This window comes from Emys orbicularis, chromosome 13 (assembly GCF_028017835.1).
Source record: "Emys orbicularis isolate rEmyOrb1 chromosome 13, rEmyOrb1.hap1, whole genome shotgun sequence".
Taxonomy (NCBI): domain Eukaryota; kingdom Metazoa; phylum Chordata; order Testudines; family Emydidae; genus Emys; species Emys orbicularis.
The window spans coordinates 8,975,014-8,993,999 of NC_088695.1; the positions used below are offsets into that span (position 1 = coordinate 8,975,014).

An 18,986-nucleotide genomic window follows, 5' to 3' on the forward strand; every position below is an offset into this window, starting at 1 on the left:
GTTGTTGTAAAGGATGTAATAATAGAGTAGCAGCCGTGTTAGTCTGTATCCGCAAAAAGAACAGGAGTACTTGTGGCACCTTAGAGACTAACAAATTTATTAGAGCATAAGCTTTCGTGGGCTACAACCCACTTCTTCGGATGCATATAAGTGGGTTGTAGCCCACGAAAGCTTATGCTCTAATAAATTTGTTAGTCTCTAAGGTGCCACAAGTACTCCTGTTCTTTTCATGTCCATGCTCATCATGCATTGTCATTACATCCAATCAAAACCCCTAAGGTTGAAGCATCTGAAGTAGAATCTGAATTCCAAGACTTAATGCAAATAGAGATTTGAAAATGTTTGTTGTACTAGTAGTACAAAAGGGGGGGTTGTGGAAGCAGAGAAAGAACTGACAGAAAGGGGATTGCTTACTACCGAGCGCTACCGGCTTCACGGTTTGCCGCGCAGCCCCCATACCTCCAGCCCCTGCGGCCCTGGCCGGGCGCTTCCCACCTCCCGGGCTCCGGCTGCTGCTGCGCTGGGGAAAAGACGCTCGGCTCTTCAGCTGCACAGAGCTGAGGTGTCTCCCAGCAGCAGCAGCCCCCGCCGCTGCAGGGGAATCCGACTGCAGCTCGCAGCCTGCCGGAGCCCGCTCTAAGGTAAGCCCGGGACTGGGGCAGGGATGCCAGCAAAGCTGGGAGGATTTTCCCAGACATGTTCGGCTTTTTGGAAATTCCTCCCGGACGGGGATTTGAGGACCAAAAAGCCTGACATGTCTGGGAAAAGCCGGACGTATGGTAACCCTAGGCTCAGGGCTGGGGCAGAGGGTTAGGGTGCGGGGGGATGAGGGCTGGGGCTGAGGGGTTTGGGGCGTTGGAGAGGCTCAGGGCTAGGGCAGAAGGGCAGGGTAAGGGCAGCCTGCCCTGCCATTTAGCGATGGGGGGCACTAGGACCCGGGGGCAGCAGACAGCTGTTGAGCAGGAATGTGCAGCAAAAGCAGGCAAGGGACAAGAGGCCCCGCCCACATTCTTTCAGGCAGGGACGCTCCGGGTTGGGGGTGGCAGGCGAGACCCACGGGGGGGAGGCGCTGTCCCGGGAAGGCGGGGGAGGGGCCAGCAGCTTGCCGCACTGGGAGAGTGGAGCCATTTGCCCATCCCTGCATTAGGGTGTGTGCCCCTGAGCCACCATGAGATGGACTTTCAGCCTCGGTCCGTGTGGTGGGGAGGCACTGGGTTACTGTCCTGGGGGAGCTGCTGGGGGAGGGAGGAGATTTACCTGCTCAAAGACAATTTTAACAGTTCTAAAGCTTCAACTTTTTGAATCTCACTGTCTAGTGTCATTAAATAGTTCTGGTCTGACCAAAATATTGTCTGACCCCACCCCGTAATTTTCCACAACCATGAAAATTTTAATTGGAATGAAATGCTTAAAACCCAGATTGTTGTGTAGCAGTGAAAGTTTAAATCAATAAATATAAAAATAGCATAAAATAAACATTATCTGTCAAAATTATATAGTATAAAAAAAATTCTGCCCAGTCTGACTATCATGCCTTAGACACACAGCTCCTGCTCCTCCAGGCTCATCCTCACAGGGGGATGCCTCAGTGACCCTCCCCACCAGCACAGGGGCTGACTGGAGGCCAGGAGCCCTTTGGGGGTTTAATTACAGGCTAATTTCACTGAAAGTTTCCTGTCACGGGTGTGACTGTACATTTTTTCACTAAAGCCTCCAGGGGTGAAATTGGCTGGGTCCTTCCTGCTCAGCAAACAGCACGAGTCATTTTTCAGGCAAGGAAACACCCCCTTGCTGCTGCAGGCGGGGCATAGTGTGAATTCAGGAAATTGAAACTTACCCTGTTCCACTGCCCCGGGGAGCCATGGCTGCAGAGAACCCCCTGGAAAGTCTCCAGGAGGAAGCTACATGTCCCGTCTGTCTGGAGTATTTCACAGAACCTGTCAGTCTGGAGTGTGGGCACAATTTCTGCCGAGCCTGCATCAGCCAGTGCTGGGAGGGATTCGATACAGCCGCCTCCTGCCCTCAGTGCAGAGAAACTGTGCAACAGAGAAACCTCAGGCTCAACAGGCAGCTGGCAAATGTCGTAGAAATAGCCAAACGGTTGAGTTTACAGGCAGCAAAGGGAGCAGGAGGAGACGGGGTGTGTGGGGAACACCAGGAGGCTCTGAAGCTGTTCTGTGAAGAGGATCAAACCCCCATCTGTGTGATCTGCAGAGAGTCCCGGGGTCACCGAGCTCACAGGGTCATTCCCATACAGGAAGCCACCCAGGAGTACAAGGTACCAAGTTGCTGTCCAGTCTAATGGGTAATATCTTTGGATATTAATTACAGGGGGGAGGGATAGCTCAGTGGTTTGAGCATTGGCCTGCTAAACCCAGGGTTATGAGTTCAATCCTTGAGGGGGCCACTTAGGGGTCTGGGGCAAAATCAATACTTGATCCTGCTAGTGAAGGCAGGGAGTTGGACTCGATAACCTTTCGGGGTCCCTTCCAGCTCTATGAGATAGGTATATCTCCATTAAAAAAAGAAAGAAGTTAATGGTATAACTGTGTCATTCAGCTGTGTGTAGCCTTCATTGCATGAAAGCTGATAGGGGGAGTTACAAGCAGTGGCTGGTATTACTGGTTGTATCACAGTGTGTATTGTTATTTGCATCCCCTACAGACCCCAGAGCAGACCCCAGATGAGATCTGACCTCAATTGTGAGGGGCCTTGCACAAAATGTAGTGAGGCCCAGCAGGGAGAGGAGGTTTCCCATGGGGATTGTGAATTCCTGTGCTGCTCCATGAGGAGTTAAACTCAGATGCTGCCAGCCTGCACTAGAGGAGATCACTGTGTGGGGCCCCGAGAACCTTGAGTCCACACCCACAAGGGCTCCAGACAGCGTAGCTCCATGCCACTGGGATTAGACTTATCTTCAGCAAAACTAACCCCTGGGCAGCACGGACCTGTGTCAGTCTGACCTGTTCTCGTGTGTTCATGGGCAAGGACCAGCCAAAGTGGTTCCATTAGTCCCACCAGGCAGCCTTTTGAAATCTCCCAGAATCCAATGCTTCTGGGGACGGTGGGGTAGCTACCCAGAGGCCATTGCCACAGAAAGGGGCTAGGACAGCACTAGGGCAAACCCCAACTGTTCCTAACACATCGAATGGGGTTTGCCCTAGTCCCTAGATCAGTGCTGTCCAACCCGTCCAATCCCCAGGGGTACAGGGCTGAAAGTCAATGGAGTTGGACTCTTTTGAGCATCCCGGCCTATATGGCTGCCCCCAGTGGCTTCTGGGATTGGTATCACTGTTTGTTAAATCTTCTCAAAACCAGCTTTATAGATTCACCGCCATGGGACACCAGTTTTCCACTGGTTCGACTCAATGGAGAGAGTGGACATAATAACTTCAAACCATCTGAATACAAAACCTGCCCAATTTCCATAAATAAGGTTTCATTTCCTTGGTGTCTCTGATGCCCTACCTCTAGAAAGACCCACTGTTGTACACAGTATTGTTGTAACTGTGTTGGTCCCGGGATATGAGAGAGACAAGGGAGGTGAAGTAATATCTGCTCATGGCCAGCTTCTGTGGGTGCACGACAAGCTTTCGAGCTTACCCAGAGCTCTTCTTCAGGCCTGGGAAAAAGTACGTTCCCCAGAGCTGAGTTGTGTGTAACTCTCTTACCAACAGGAGCTGGGCCAGCAGAAGATATTCCCTTACCCACCTAGTCTATCTAGGAAGACTGACTGTTATCTTGAATTTTGGGTGGAAAAACACTTCATCCACCCCCTACAACCCTCAAATAAACCCACCAAATCATTTCTGTTTGTCAGGAAAAAATACAAGCCCATTTGAAGACTCTGAAGGAAGAGAGAGAAAAGCTGCTGGGATTTAAAGTGACTGGAGAGAAGAGAAGCCAGGAATATCTGGTAGGTGCCTATTGTTTCTCTCCGGCTGGGACATAGAGGTAGGAGGGATGTTTATTGGTAGATTTCTCTGTGGTCTTGTGTGTGTTTCTCCATGATCATGGGATACTCTGTGTGTGTGTGTGTGTGTGTGTGTGTGTGTGTGTGTGTGTGTGTGTGTGCATATCACAAATGTTCTCTCCCTGGACAAGGACAATAGCATCTTCTGCAGGATCTAAGATGCATTTTAATTAATGAATTAATTACTACCCCTTGTGGCTTTCACAAAATTTCTCCCACATTGCACTGATTATATCCCAGTAGACAGGGAGACAGCCCTTTCAGAGAGATAGGGGCCAAATGGGGAAGCTGTAAGAAAATCCTCTCCCTTGTGATGACAATGTATAGTCAAGTGTCAGGATGTGAAGAATGGTGGGTTTTGAACCTCAGTGCACAGAGACTGTCACTACAACCCAACCGCTCTCTAGAGCCAGCAGGGGAGGGGCTAGTGGAACTCTGGCCCACCAGACGATCTGCCTACGAAGATCCTGATTGGAGCAGACGTTTGGATGCATGAATTACACCAGAAGCAGTCACAGGAAATTGTCCAAACAACTGAGTGAACTCCCGATCTGCTGCTGGACTGGACCCTGACTCTGGCTTGGCCCTGGCATTGTTTCTGACTCAGGTTTGACCTGTAGTACTGCTATCTGACTCCGGCTTGACCCTTCGTGTAGCTGCCTGACTCTGACTCCAGTCCTGATCCCCCGTGTGACTCCAGACACTGATACTGGCTCAGCCTTTGGCATGACTCCTGAGCTCGACTGTAGCCCCAACCCTTGGTGAGATCCTGACTTTGACTCCAGCTCTGACTTTGGCTGTAGTTCCTGACTTCCAACTGCAGCTCTGAGCACCAGGCCTGACGGCTCATGTCCTGGTCTCTACACAGATGTGTTAGAGATTGTAAAGAAACTCTCTCTTGTAAGACTGTATGAAAGGTCATCAGGCTCCATCCATGTTCCTGACCAGCCCTTTCCTTATTTCTTATAGAAACAGACAGAAAACGAGAGGCAGAAGATTGTGTCTGAATTTCAGCAACTGCGGCAGTTCCTGGAGGAACAAGAGCGACTCCTGCTGGCCCAGCTGGAGAAGCTGGATGAGGCAATTGTGAAGATCCAGAATGAAAATGTCAGTAAACTCTCCGAGCTGATTTCCCGTCTCAGTGAGCTGATCAGTGAGCTGGAGGGGAAGTGTCAGAAGCCAGCGAGTGAATTCCTGCAGGTAAGACTGAGCTGGAAACATCCCAGATCCCCACACAGGGACAGGACAGCTCCTGAGCTACGGGCACAGGGGTCCAGCAGTCAGAGATCTCAGTGTAACTCGGCGTGTGCATTGCTGACATGTGAATGACGATTGTTCTTTGCAGAGTCACAGACACAGAGATATTAGAGATGGAAAAGCCCCATTAGCTCAGTGAAACCATGGCCTTGGGGCCAGGGCAGGGTTCATTTCCCCTGTATTTGCAAAATCCCTTTCCTGGAATCCCAAGTGTGTGTCAGATGGTACTGAGATTTTTTTTAATCTCTCTTTCCTCTCTCTCCCCTCTAGGATGTCAGAAGCACCTTGAGTAGGTACGTGGCTCTCTCACTCCCACACATACTTGGTAATGCTGGGAAAGAGCATGGTGATGATGTTAGCACTGCATCTCCTCAGCAACATGTGTGGGGAAGGTCACATTTTGGATACAAATCTCTCAGATAAACTTAATCCGGAGGTTCTGACCTTGGTACAGAAGACTCTGGAATTATCCATTCAATGGGAAAGACTGACCTCAAGTGTTTCCTAGAGAGGTCACATCCCTGGGGGACTAGCTGCCTCAGGATTGTGGGGATGGAATATGGGCCTGTCACTGCTGGGGCCCTGGGTTACCATTCAGCCCAGGGCAGCAGTGGTCAAGAGTCTTTCCCAGCCTGAGGGTTGTTAGGAGACCTGTGTGGAATGAGCTGGGGAGGGGGGAGTTGGTGTCTCAGTCTAGTTTCTAGTGGTCAGATTTCTACAGCACTTCACATAGGAACCTCCTGTCCCTCAGAGCATGGAGGCCAAGGAGTGAATTGGACATGGAGACTCTTTGGTCCCCAGAGCTGATCTCTCCAGACCAGAGTTGAAGAATATTAATGAGTCCTTTGAAGGGAAGGTTGTACGGCCATGGGCTGTGTTGCACCTGCTCTGAGGCTGGGAGAAGTCGAGGAATTCTAACTCCAGGCCCATTAGAGCAGCGACTCACTAGCCAGAACTTATAATGAGTCACACAGTGAGATATAATCACATGAAATTGTTTCTCTCTAGGTGTGAGAAGGGGAAGTTCCAGCAGCCAGAGGAGATTTCTCCTGAACTGGAAGAGCGAGTCAGTGGTTTCTCCCAGCAAACGATTGTGCTATCGGAGACTCTGAGGAAGTTCAAAGGTACCTAAAATGAATCTAGGAATGGAAATTGGGATGAGCCTCTGAGACTGTGGGAAGAGAATGGTGCTGGTCAATTGGTTCACACTTACATGATGCTTCTATTTAATTGTTGGGTGTGAATGCCAGACACTTGGTTCCAAGACACTCAGGTTGATTAATTCAAACCTTTGTTTGCACCAAAAACATGCCTTTCAATTACAATTACAAAGTAAGAAATGACTCATAGACTTTAAGGTCAGAAGGGACCATCATGATCCATCTACTCTGACCTCCTGAACATTGCAGGCCACAGAACCTCCCCACTCACTCCTACAATTTACCCATAAACTCTGGCTGAATTACTGACGTCCTCAAATAATGATTTAAAGACTTCAAGTTACAGAGAATCCACCATTTATTCTAGTTTAACATCTGTAAATGATACGTGCCCCATATGGCAGAGGAAGGCAAAGCAAACAAACAAACAAAACCCTAGAGTCTCTAGCAATTGGACTTGGTTGAAAATTCCTTCCCTATCCCAAATAAGGTGGTCAGTTGGACACTGAGCATTTCAGCAAGACCCAACAGCCAGACACCTGGGAAAGATTTCTCTCTAACTCAGACCCCTCCCCATCTAGTGCCCCATCACCAGCCGTTGGGATATTTGCTACTAGCCGTCGCATATAGAAAGAAGTGCTGGCCAGTTCCCTTCTCCCGGGGCATAGGCGGGTCACGGGGGATTTCTCCTATGAAACTCTGATTACCCCTTACAATGTCTGACATATTATACACATCCAAATTGCATATTTACTAGCTCTTTTCCAATCACCTTTGAGATATATGAATATTAAGTACCTTATATAGGTCATACACTGCACATGCACAAATATTTCATTGACAGAGCTTTTTTTGTTCAAGCTATTTTCATGTTCTTGTTCTCTTCTCTGATTGGTTTATTACCACTGATTATGCACAAGTCACTTTCACCCTTGTCTCCACACAGGGGGTATTGGACTTTGTTAACTTCTCTGTGGCTGGATGCACAGCCCCACTCAGCCTAGCTCCAGCCCTTCAGTGCCCCCCCACTGCACAGCCCCCGCTCAGCCTAGCTCCAGCCCTTCAGTGCCCCCCACTGCACAGCCCCCCCTCAACCTAGCTTCCCAGAAGCAGCAGGGATGAGGGACAATGGGAAGGCACTTCGGGGAGCCCCGAGAGATGAGCCCCCCCCCCCAAGAATTTGTTCCACCCTGGCCCCTGCTCACAAGAGACCCCCGCCCACAGCCAGGGCTTGTTCCTATGTCCTGGTCAGGAGGCAGAGGAGGTTCCCACCCACCCTGGGATAACCCCTGCCTGGAGAGGGGTGCCCTGGTCACAGTGTGGGGATGGGAAACCCTGCTCCACTGAGGTACCCCCCTCTGCTTCCCACATCCTGTGACATGATGGGGGATCTCCCATGTAAGGGACACAGACAGGGGAGAGACATGGAGTAAGCAGTGTAGAGGTGAGACACACACAGAGACACACTCATCCTCCCATAAAACATATTATTTAAACAAGAAAAATTCAAAAGTAGTGACAACAATGCACTGAAATATGGTTTTAGGATAAATATTTATTTCAATGCACCCATCCTACAAAAAAAATATTGACTGGCAGTGAGGTACATTCAAAAACACCAAAGTGAGTTGAATTTATTATTATGATTATTGTTTATTATTCATTAACTAGCTAGCTAGGTTATGGTTTTTTCAGTGTGGAAGATTGTGTGTTATTTTACGGGTTGAATGATGACTGAATGACATCACCCACCCACCCTCCCCCAATGTCCGTCACTAACTCCGGTAATTTTGTCAAGTGTCCGTTGCACAATATGATGCTGCCTACCCCAGCGAAAGGGACCAAAGTGGGTAAAGTTACTTTTATGACAAAGTCTTTGTATGACCTGGGTCTAGGTTGTGACAAAAGGCAGTAAGTGAATGAGAGAAACCAACTGGAGTTTGAAGGGTGGGAGGGGATGATGAGGGGAAAAGTAAATCTCCCTTACAGATTGTGTGTCCTGCGATGGTTGTGAGACTGCAAGGATGTTGGTTCCATTGCTGAGAGATGCCTGAATGAGAGAGGAAAGCGAAGGTTTTAGTTAATTTACACTTGATCTGAGCTCAGAGGAGCTGAGAATGCCTAGTGTGTCTCTGTGCCTCTCGGTCTCTTTCTGTCATGATGAAAACACAGTTCTGTGCGTTCAGAGTGGAGACACTGTTATAAATATGAAAGTCTGAAATCTTGTCTCTTTTCTCCTTTCCCCTGCTAGACACTCTGCCATCTGCACTGGAGACAAAAAGAGGGAAACCCCTAGGAGCACACAGACAGGGTGAGATTGCAGGGGAGATTGTCTTTAAATTATGAGAAAATTCCAGTGAAAACATCTTCATGGGATTGTAACTAAAGTTACCATCCAAATCAAGAGTGGCCATGACACACACACACAGCCCTAAACATAACCCATTAAACAGCGAGGAGATCCAGGGGCACTGGATCATGGGGGACCAGGGTGGCCAAGCCCACCCACTTTTTAACATGGGCATAGTTTGCAGGCAGGGGGCCATGTTGGAGCCCCAAACTGGAAGCCTTGGGCAGGTGTGGAGCATCACAGGCACTGGCTGTGCTTCGTGGAAGGACAGCTGATCAGCTCCCCCTTTTTAGTGCAGATTCTTCCCAGTGCTGGCCCCTCTCAGTGGCCCCACCCCTGCTCCTCTTCCCCCTGGACCCTCCACCTGCCCTGGGTGGTGCACACAGGAGAGTGGCGACATGGGAAGGTGGAGGGTCAGGGGCTCTCCACTGTGGCCAAGGCTCCCAGCCTGGCCAGGGGCAGGGCCTCAGCGGGAAGATGAAGAGTGGAGCAGGGCCACGGAGAGGGCAGGGCCACAGGTGGTGCGACCTAGTACCCCCCTCCCCAACTTCTATCAAGGTGCCAGAACACCTGGGGACATCCCAAGCTGACATCACACAAATAGTCCTGACACCGACCTTAATGCTGAGTTCATGCCCATGCTGCTGAGTAGAAACACTCTCCCTGAGCAGCATCCGAACCGAGCTCCCTGCCCTGAGGGCTGACACATCCCTCTGCTTTACCCGGTGCAGGGGGTCTCCCCATCGCTCTTCTCCAACATCCGTCCTTTCCTCTGGGCAGGGCTGGGATCTCCCACTGGAGCTGCTCCCTGCTTCCTGGATTGGAGAGATGCTCTTCCTGTGATGCTGGCAGCTCCTCCCTTCTCTCTGGGCTGGGGATGGGGCTACCCCACCCAATGCCACCTCCTACTCTCTGGTGTTAAGTGGCTCTTCCCCAATGCTGCACCTTCCTGTCTGTTCCCTGGCCTGGGAGTGGAGACTGCATTAGAGGAGAGTCATTCATTCTGGGGTTAAAACTGTACCTGCGTCCTCTGCTCCCTCCTCACTAAAGCCTTTCTTGGTGTGACTCTCCTGCTGGGAATGGAGCAGAACCAACAGGGGTAGCTGGGAGCTGAAGCTTATGCAAGCAAATGGGAAACTAAGGCCTGGTCTACACTTACCCCCCAAGTCGAAGTAAGGTACGCAAATTCAGCTACGTGAATAACGTAGCTGAATTCGACATACCTTACTTCGAATTTACCGCGGTCCAGACGCGGCAGGCAGGCTCCCCCGTCGACTTCGCGGTACTCCTCTCGCCGAGCTGGAGTACCGCAGTCGACGGGGATCACTTCCTGGTTCGATTTATCGCGTCCACACCAGACGCGATAAATCGAACTCGGAACTTCGATCCGCAGCCGTCGAACTACCGGGTAAGTGTAGACTAGCCCTAATGAAGTGGGTCTCCTTACAGAGACTGAGGAACTGCAGTGATGTCCCTGCTCAGTCTCAGGTGCCCAGGACAGAGGCAGCTCCCTGGGATCCAGGCCTGTTCCAACCAGGACAGGGCTGCTGGGGAGTGTGAGAAATGTTCGCAGCCCCCCCCCCCACCCCGCCCCCAGGGCTGAGCTCTGCCCCTAATGCTCTGATTCTCTCTCTCCCCAGGGAATGTGACTCTGGATCCAGACACGGCACATCCCAAGCTTGTCCTGTCTGAGGATCAGAAAAGTGTGAGACGGGGAGACACACGGCAGCGACTGCCCAACAACCCTGAGAGATTTAACTGTTGGGCCTGTGTGCTGGGCTGTGAGGGATTCATCTCGGGGACACATTGCTGGGAGGTGGAGGTGGGGGATGGGGGATACTGGGCTGTGGGGGTGGCCAGAGAGTCTGTGAGGAGGAAGGGAGGGATCAGCCTCAGCCCTGAGGGGGGGATCTGGGCTGTCGGGTGGTGGGGGGGTCAGTTCCAGGCTCTCACCTCCCCTGAGACCCCCCTGCCCCTGAGCCGGTTCCCCAGCAGGATCCGTGTTTGTCTGGACTGTGACCAGGGGCAGGTGACATTTATCGATGCTGGTGACGAGGCCCCGATCTTCACTTTCCCGCCAGGCTCCGTCCCTGGGGAGAGAATCCGACCCTGGCTCTGGGTGTGCCAGGGATCCCAGCTCAGACTGTGTCCCTGAGAGAGACAGCAGAGGGGGGAACTGGAAATCAGCCTCTCTAGCCTCATGGACCCCAGACTCTATGTCCTTGGAGGACTCTCATCTAGCCAGCCCCTGGCTCCTCATCTCTATGACCTGTGGAAGCCCCTCCCCTTCCCTGCAGCCCCAGGAATGGGAGGGGGAGGGGGAAGAACCCCTGGGGCTGCAGGAGGGGCAGAGGGGCCCTGAGGGGCAGGGGTGGGGGCTGGGCAGGGGGCAGAACTAACAGCCGGGCAGGGGACAGGCAGAGGTGGGGGTGGCAGGAAACCAGCGTGAATCAATCAGGGTTTGGGGGGTTGGGGAGAAGCTGCAGGAGGGAGCGGTTTGTACAGATCTGTGGGATTAGATCTCATGGGGTCTCCCAGCCAGAGCTCCTGCTGCAGGGGCTAAAGGCACTTGAGAACAACTGGTAACACTGTAATGGTCACACAGATGGGGCGGATGGGGAGATGGGTAAGGGGAGCAGATTGATGGAAAAACCATTATATAACCTTAAAAAAATCATCGTTGAGTCAGTCTCATGATTTTTTTTAAACTCCTGAGGTTGGCAGCACTGGGGGAGGCAGGGACAGGGTGGGTTTAACCAGAGGGAATTAGAAGAAGCAAGAAGGAAAATGTGAATGAAAATAATACAAGAATAAAGGGAGTGTCCAGGAGAAATGGTGGAAAACAGAAATGAGAAGAGTGGCAGGAAAATATCCCTGACAGGGGAACCAGCCAGGGGCAGCAAGAGGGGAAGGGATAAAATCGAGGGTGGGGGGAGGGGGGAAGCCATGGGGGATGATCTGTAACTGAGAGGGGAGGAGAGTGGGAGAGACACAGGAAAATAAACAGGGATCAGAAGTGAGGGTTAGAAAAATGAATAGAAAAGGACAGTATGAAAGGAAAGGGAACAGACATTTATTCCATGTTACTGAAAGTGAGACTGTAACTCATTAATTCCTGCCCATTGGTGCTATTTTAGTGCCATTAAGAAAACTGTTCTCAGCAGCTGGGGAATCTCCTTGCCATGCTGTGGTTATTAAGGCTCCTTCTCGGCTCTGTTTACTTACCATCTTTAGTTACTTACTGTAAATAAAACATTACAAACAATTCTTCTAGTTTGTTCCACTTTAATGTCCCAGCTGCAGTTGTCGGGGGCAGAGCCGTGGGATTTGCTTCCTGACTTGGTTGTGTCCCCCTAACCCCCACAGGGAATATTGAGCCTCTAGGAGGAGAGTTTGGGGTTTACTGGGATGTGTCACTTTCCAGCTAGCCTGTCTCTGTCCTGTACACACCCATGTCAATCAGGAATTGCTCAGCTGTGCTCTGCGGAGAGGGGACTGGTTACACAGGGGGCAATCCATGAAGGGACTTGGTGTTGCAGTTTGTAGGCAACCAAAAAATCACATTCTGCAAAGCTGTGTCAGGTGCCTAAAATCCCTAGACAATGCATGGGCATCAGAGGCACGTTAGGCTTGGTCTACACTACTAGTTTAGGTCAAATTTAGCAGCGTTAGATCGATTTTACCCTGCACCCATCCACGACGCAGCCATTTCTGTCGACTTAAAGGGCTCTTAAAATCGATTTCGGTACTCCTGCCCGACGAGGGGATTAGCGCGGAAATTGACCTCGCTGGGTCAAATTTGGGGTAATGTGGACACAATTCGACGGTATTGGCCTCTGGGAGCTATACCAGAGTGCTCCATTGTGACCGCTCTGGACAGCACTCTCAACTCCGATGCACTGGCCAGGTAGACAGGAAAAGCCCCGGGAACTTTTGAATCTCATTTCCTGTTTGCCCAGCATGGAGAGTTGATCAGCACAGGTGACCATGGAGTCCCAGAATTGCAAAAGAGCTCCAGCATGGACCGAACGGGAGGTACTGGATCTGATCGCTGTATGGGGAGACAAATCCGTGCTATCCGAACTCCGTTCCAAAAGATGAAAAGCCGGAATATTTGAAAAAATCTCAAAGGGCATGAAGGACCGAGGCCATAAGAGGGACCCGCAGCAATGCCGTGTGAAACTTAAGGAGCTGAGGCAAGCCTACCAAAGAACCAGAGAGGCAAACGGTCGCTCCGGGGCAGAGCCCCAGACATACCGCTTCTATGATGCCATTCTAGGGGGTGCCCCTACAACTACCCCACCCCTGTGCTTTGACTCCGTCAATGGACTCTAATGCAACAGGGATGCGGATTTAGGGAATGAGGAGGAGGACGTTGAAGTTAGCGCATGGCAAGAAAGCGGAGAAAATGTTTTCCCCGACAGCCAGGAACTGTTTATCATGCTGGAGTCAGTACCCTCCCAACCCACCCAAGGTGGGCTCACGGACCTTGAAGGCAGCGAAGGCACCTCTGGTGAGTGTACCTTTGTAAATATTGTACATGGTTTAAAAGCAAGTGTTTTTAATTATTAATTTGCCCTGAAGACCTGGGATGCATTCGCAGCTAGTACAGCTACTGGAAAAGTCTGTTAACATGTATGGGGATGGAGCGGAAATCCTCCAGGGACATCTCAGTGAAGCTTTCCTGGATGTACTCCCAAAGCCTTTGCAAAAGGTTTCTGGGGAGGGCAGCCTTATTCCGTCCTCCATTACCACACCAGGCCAGTAGCACGTAGTCTGGAATCATTGCATAACAACGCATGGCAGTGTATGGTCCCGGTGTTTGCTGGCATTCAAGCAACATCCATTCTTTATCTCTCTGTGTTATCTTCAGGAGAGTGATATCATTCATGGTCACCTGGTTGAAATAGGGGAATTTTATTAAGGGGACATTCAGAATTGGCCTTTCCTGCTGGGCTGTTTGCCTGTGGCTGAACAGAAATCGTCCCCAATATTAGCCACATCGTGGGGGGAGGGGTGAAGGGATCATCCCAGAGAATAGGGTAGGGTGGAGGGCTTTAGTTGGGTTTCTGCTGCACGTTAACCTGAAAACCGCAGCCCCTCCTTTTAAATGGCCAACCCATTTTAAATGGCCATCCCAATGGGTGCTTGGTATGGGACATGAGGGCACTGCTGCTTGAAACCATTCCCACATGTTACGAAGGTTAAAGAGGCCAAAAGACTGTGGCTTACCATGGCTGCCTGCAAGCCGAATTCTGTTGCCCACCGGCCCTGCGTGTGTGATCTCTCACACCAAACCAGCAGGCCCTCAATATAAGAGTCAAAATGCGACCTTGTAAAGAAAGCACATGTGCTATGTAATGTTAATGGCTTGGTTCACAGTGGAAGAGTGTACCCATTGTTCTCTAAAATGTGTCTTTTTAAAGAACAGATTTAAAAATTTTATTAAGATGATGTTAAAAAAATAGTGAACAGAGTTTGAGCATAGAAGTTTCTGGTTATCAGGGAATAATATACAGATTATCGAGGGTGCAAAGTTTGGTTTAAGATAAGGTGGCATGAGGAATACATAATCTGCAATATCCCCGATTGGGGGTAAAAGGTTGATGAGTCAAAGTACAGACATTGAGATATGAGGGTATGAAGTTCATAATGTGGCTATGTTCGAGTGTGGATAATAATGAGTGGATATGATGATGAGGATGGATTGACCCTCATTTGGTGAGATTTAATGTTCAGGGAGTTTATGGTTCCAGGTCATATGATCCAACGGAGAAGGTCACTTGGTCCCTTTCTCCTAGTGGGAGAACGATGTCACTCTGGCTCACGCCTCCTGGTACTGTCCGTGGCCAGTGATGTGCTCGATGTAGATGTCCCTGGACCATCGGATGGTGTATGAGACCATGAGACGCTGCATGAGATGTGCGTAGCGCCGACCGATCCCGCAGGTCCGCAGCACATGCTCGTTTACTACTCTCCCCTTTTTTTCCCTCCCCCAGCTGCAAATGTTTTAACACTCCCCCTATCATCTCCATCCCAGAGGCTAGCAAAGATTAGAAGGCAAAAAAAAGCACTCGCATTGACATGTTCTTTGAGCTCACGCAGTCCTCCCACACTGAAAGAGCCCAGCAGAATGCGTGGAGGCAGACAATGTCAGAGTGCAGGAAGGCACAAAATGAACGTGAGGACAGGAGGGAGATGTGAGAGGAGATGTGGCATCAGCGTGATGAAAGAAGGCATGAAGCAATGCTCAGGCTACTCGAGGATCAAACTCATATTCTCTGGTGTATTGTTGTGCAGGACAGGCAGCAGGAGGAACACAGACCGCTGCTGCAGCCCCTGTGTGACTAACCGCCCTCCTCCCCAAGTTCCATAGCCTCCTCAGCCAGACACCCAAGAACCTGGTGGGGGAGCCTCCGGCCACCCAACCACTCCACTCCAGAGGACAGCCCAAGCAACAGAAAGCTGGCATTCAATAAGTTTTGAAGTGCAGTGTGGCCTTGTCCTTCCCTCCTCCCCTCCTCCTCCACCCCTCCCGGGCTACCTTGGCAGTTATCCCCCCATTTGTGTGACAAAGTAATAAAGAATGCATGAATTTTGAACAACAATGACTTTATTGCCTTTGCAAGCCGTGATCAAAGTGGGGAGGGGAGGGCGGTTTATTTACAGGAAAATGCAGTGAACCAAGGGGGCAGGTTTTTATCAAGGAGAAACAAACAGAACTTTCACACCGTAGCCCCCTGACCAGTCATGAAACTGGTTTTCAAAGCTTCTCTGATGTGCACGGCGTACTGCTGTGCTCTTCTAATCGCCCTGGTGTCTGGCTGCACATAATCAGCAACAAGGCAATTTGCCTCAACCTCCCACCCCGCCATAAACGTCTCCCCCTTACTCTCACAGATATTGTGGAGCACACAGCAAGTGGCAATAACAATGGGAATATTGGTTTCGCTGAGGTCTAACCGAGTCAGTAAATTGTGCCAGCATGCCTTTAAATGTCCAAAGGCCCATTCTACCACCATTCTGCACTTGCTCAGCCTATAGTTGAACAGCTCCTGACTACTGTCCAGGCTGCCTGTGTATGGCTTCATGAGCCATGGCATTAAGGGGTAGGCTGGGTCCCCAAGGATAACTATAGGCATTTCAACTCCCCCAATGGTTAGTTTCTGGTCTGGAAAGTAAGTCCCTTGCTCCAGCCATTGACACAGACCAGAGTTCCTAAAGATGCGAGCATCATGTACCTTTCCCAGCCATCCCACGTTGATATTGGTGAAACATCCCTTGTGATCCACCAGTGCTTGCAGCACCATTGAAAAGTACCCCTTTCAGTTTATGTACTCGCTGCCTTGGTGCTCCAGTCCCAAGATAGGGAAATGCGTTCCGTCTATCACCCCACCACAGTTAGGGAATCCCATTGCAGCAAAGCCGTCCACTATGGCCTGCACATTTCCCAGAGTCACTACCCTTGATAGCAGCAGGTCAAAGATTGCTTTGGCTACTTGAATCACAGCAGGCCCCACCGTAGATTTGCCCACTCCAAATTGATTCCTGGCTGACCAGTAGCTGTCTGGCGTTGCAAGCTTCCAGAGGACTATCGCCACTCGCTTGTGAACTGTCAGGGCAGGTCTCATCTTGGTATTCTTGTGCTTCAGGGCAGGGGAAAGCAAGTCACAAAGTTCCATGAAAGTTCCCTTATTCATGCAAATGTTTTGCAGCCACTGGGAATCATCCCAGACCTGCCACACTATGCGGTCCCACCAGTCTGTGCTTGTTTCCTGGGCCCAGAATTGGCGTTCCATGGCATGAGCCTGCCCCATTGTCACCAGGATGGACAAATTACAGTGGCCCGTGCTTTTAGAGAAGTCTGTGCCCATGTCCTCATCACTCTCGTGACCGCCCTGCTATCGCTGCCATCGCCTCCTCGCCTGTCTTTGCAGGTTCTGGTGCTGCATATACTGCAGGATAATGCGCGTGCTGTTTACAGTGCTCATAACTGCCACGGTGAGCTGAACGGGCTCCATGCTTGCCGTTCTATAGCGTCGGCATGGGAAAAAAGGCGTGAAACGATTGTCTGCAGTTGCTCTCACTGAGGGAGGGGCGACTGACGACTGTAGCTATCTCACAATTCCCGCAATCTCCGCCAACCATTTGAATTCTGGGTTGAGCTCTCAATGCCTGATGGGTCAAAAACATTGTCATGGGTAGTTCTGGGTACATGTCATCAGCCCCCCCCCCCCCCATGAAAGCAATGGGAAATATAGTTTCTAGCCTTTTTTCACTGTCACCGTATGTCTCCTGGGTTCTGCTGGCAGACACGGTACTGCAGTGCTACACGGCAGCATCCCCTTTCCTTGCCTTGCGGACGGCAGATGGTACAGTATGACTGGTAGCCATCATCGTCGTCCCGTGGGTGCTCCTGGCCGGCCTCGGTGAGGGCGGTCGGGGGCGCCTGGACAAAAATGGGAATGACTTCAGGTCATTCTCTCTTTAAGTTTTGTGTAATGGATATTCAGTCCTGCCTGGAATATCATGCCAGCTGGAGGCTTCTGCCTCAGGCTGCTCTCCCAGTTAGCAGCACCGCGCGGTCGCACCTACCCCAGCCTACCCCTTGCTCCCATGGCTCATGAAGCCTGGACAGTAGTAAGGAGCAGTCCAACTATAGGCTGAGCAAGTGCAGAATGGTGGTTCACTCTACTTCCCTGTAAGCCAACCGCCCTCCCCTCCCCCCTTTGATCTCTGCTTGCAGAGGCAATAAAGTCAGTGTTGTTTAAAATTCATGCATTCTATATTAATTCATCACACAAATGGAGGATAACTGCCAAGGTAGCCCGGGAGGGGTGCAGGAGAAGGAAAGCACTGGGTGGGGTTGTTGTAGGGGCACCCCCTAGAATGGCATGCAGCTCATCATTTCTGCGGGATGTCTGGGGCTCTGACCCGGAGCGGCCGTTTGCCTCTCTGGTTCTTTAGTAGCCTGATATTCCAGGCAGGACTGAAGGAAGGAGCAGGTGGGGGGCCTGACGACATGTACCCACAACCACCCGCGACAATGTTTTTGCCCCATCAGGCATTGGGAGTGCAATCCAGAATTCCAATGGGGGGCGGAGACTGCGGGAACTGTGGGATAGCTACCACAATGCAATGCTCCGAAAGTCGACACTAGCCTTGGTACTGTGGACGCACTCCGCTGACTTAATGCGCTTAGTGGGGACACACACAAATGACAGTATCAAATCGACTGCTAAAAAATCGACTTCTATTCAATCAAACTAATTTCGTAGTGTAGACAAACCCTTACAGTGCGATTCACAAAAGCCAGCTCACTAGGCGGGGAGCCAGCTAAGCTAGACAACGGGAGATGCTGACAAGGGGAGAGGGGTGTCCTAAGCCCTGTCCCCTCTCACAGACAGGTGCCTAAATCGGAGCTGCAGAGGGGTGTCTGTCTCTGCTTAGCCACCCACAGACGGGAACCCAGCGCCTGACGTTCAGTGGCTCAGGCGCCTAAGGCGTTTCTTGCTGGAATTAGGTTAGGGTGACCAGATGTCCCGATTTTATAGGGGCAGTCCAGATTTTGGGAGCTTTTTCTTATATAGGCACCTATTACCCTCCACCCCCTGTACCAATTTTTTACACTTGCTGTCTGGTCACCCTAAATCAGGTAGGCACCTGCCTCGCTCCACACAAAATGTGAGTGTGGGGAGAAGGTGGAAGTGGTTTTTGTGATGTCACCTGCCTTATAACTTTTAGCCCCATGGTTAGAGCACTCTGCTGGCACATGGGAGACCCAGGTTCGACTCCACTGTCTAGAGTAGCTCACAAATGTGAGTACCAACCTCAGGGCAAACAGTTACAACCCAGGGTACAAACCCCAGGCTAGGTATCAAGTGTGAACCTCTCAAGCACAATAACAGCCTGAACATGGAGTCACAGACAGTCCCCTTGGGTTCTCCTGTCTATCTTGCTGCTTTTCTGCCTCCTCCCCTGCTGCATCTCCCCGCTCCCCTTGCTGGAGCTACCACATTCCCAGCAGCAAAGTCAGGGCAGCTCCTGGCCACAGGGGTCTCTGGTTAAAGCTGGATCCTGGGCACTGAGAAGGTTTCTGTTTACTGGTGTGTGTGTGTATCCCAGACCTGGTAAGGTGCCACCGGACTGCAGTAAGGGGAACCCAAGCATCTGAGTCCCAGGATCCCCAGATAATTCAAGCCTCTGGGACTGGAACAGAGTCCATCCACTGCTCCAGTCTTGGGGT

General features: G+C 50.9%; 1 protein-coding gene across 1 annotated transcript; it reads left to right on the forward strand.

The window, feature by feature from the left end:
- Positions 1-1,820: 1,820 nt before the first annotated feature.
- LOC135888264 (zinc finger protein RFP-like) lies at positions 1,821-10,895 on the forward strand. Its single transcript, XM_065416072.1, has 7 exons — positions 1,821-2,278; positions 3,821-3,916; positions 4,943-5,173; positions 5,501-5,523; positions 6,239-6,354; positions 8,642-8,701; positions 10,381-10,895. Exons 1-7 carry the CDS (start codon positions 1,862-1,864, stop codon positions 10,893-10,895), a joined length of 1,458 nt encoding a protein of 485 aa, XP_065272144.1. The 5' UTR covers positions 1,821-1,861.
- Positions 10,896-18,986: the final 8,091 nt, after the last annotated feature.

Bases quoted from the DNA above. Each gene is read 5' to 3' on its own strand.
- LOC135888264 (XM_065416072.1), top strand. From the start codon at position 1,862: ATGGCTGCAGAGAACCCCCTGGAAAGTCTCCAGGAGGAAGCTACATGT. The intron at 5,174-5,500 runs GTAAGACTGAGC...TCTCCCCTCTAG, and splicing joins CAGCGAGTGAATTCCTGCAG to GATGTCAGAAGCACCTTGAG. The intron at 5,524-6,238 runs GTACGTGGCTCT...GTTTCTCTCTAG, and splicing joins GTCAGAAGCACCTTGAGTAG to GTGTGAGAAGGGGAAGTTCC.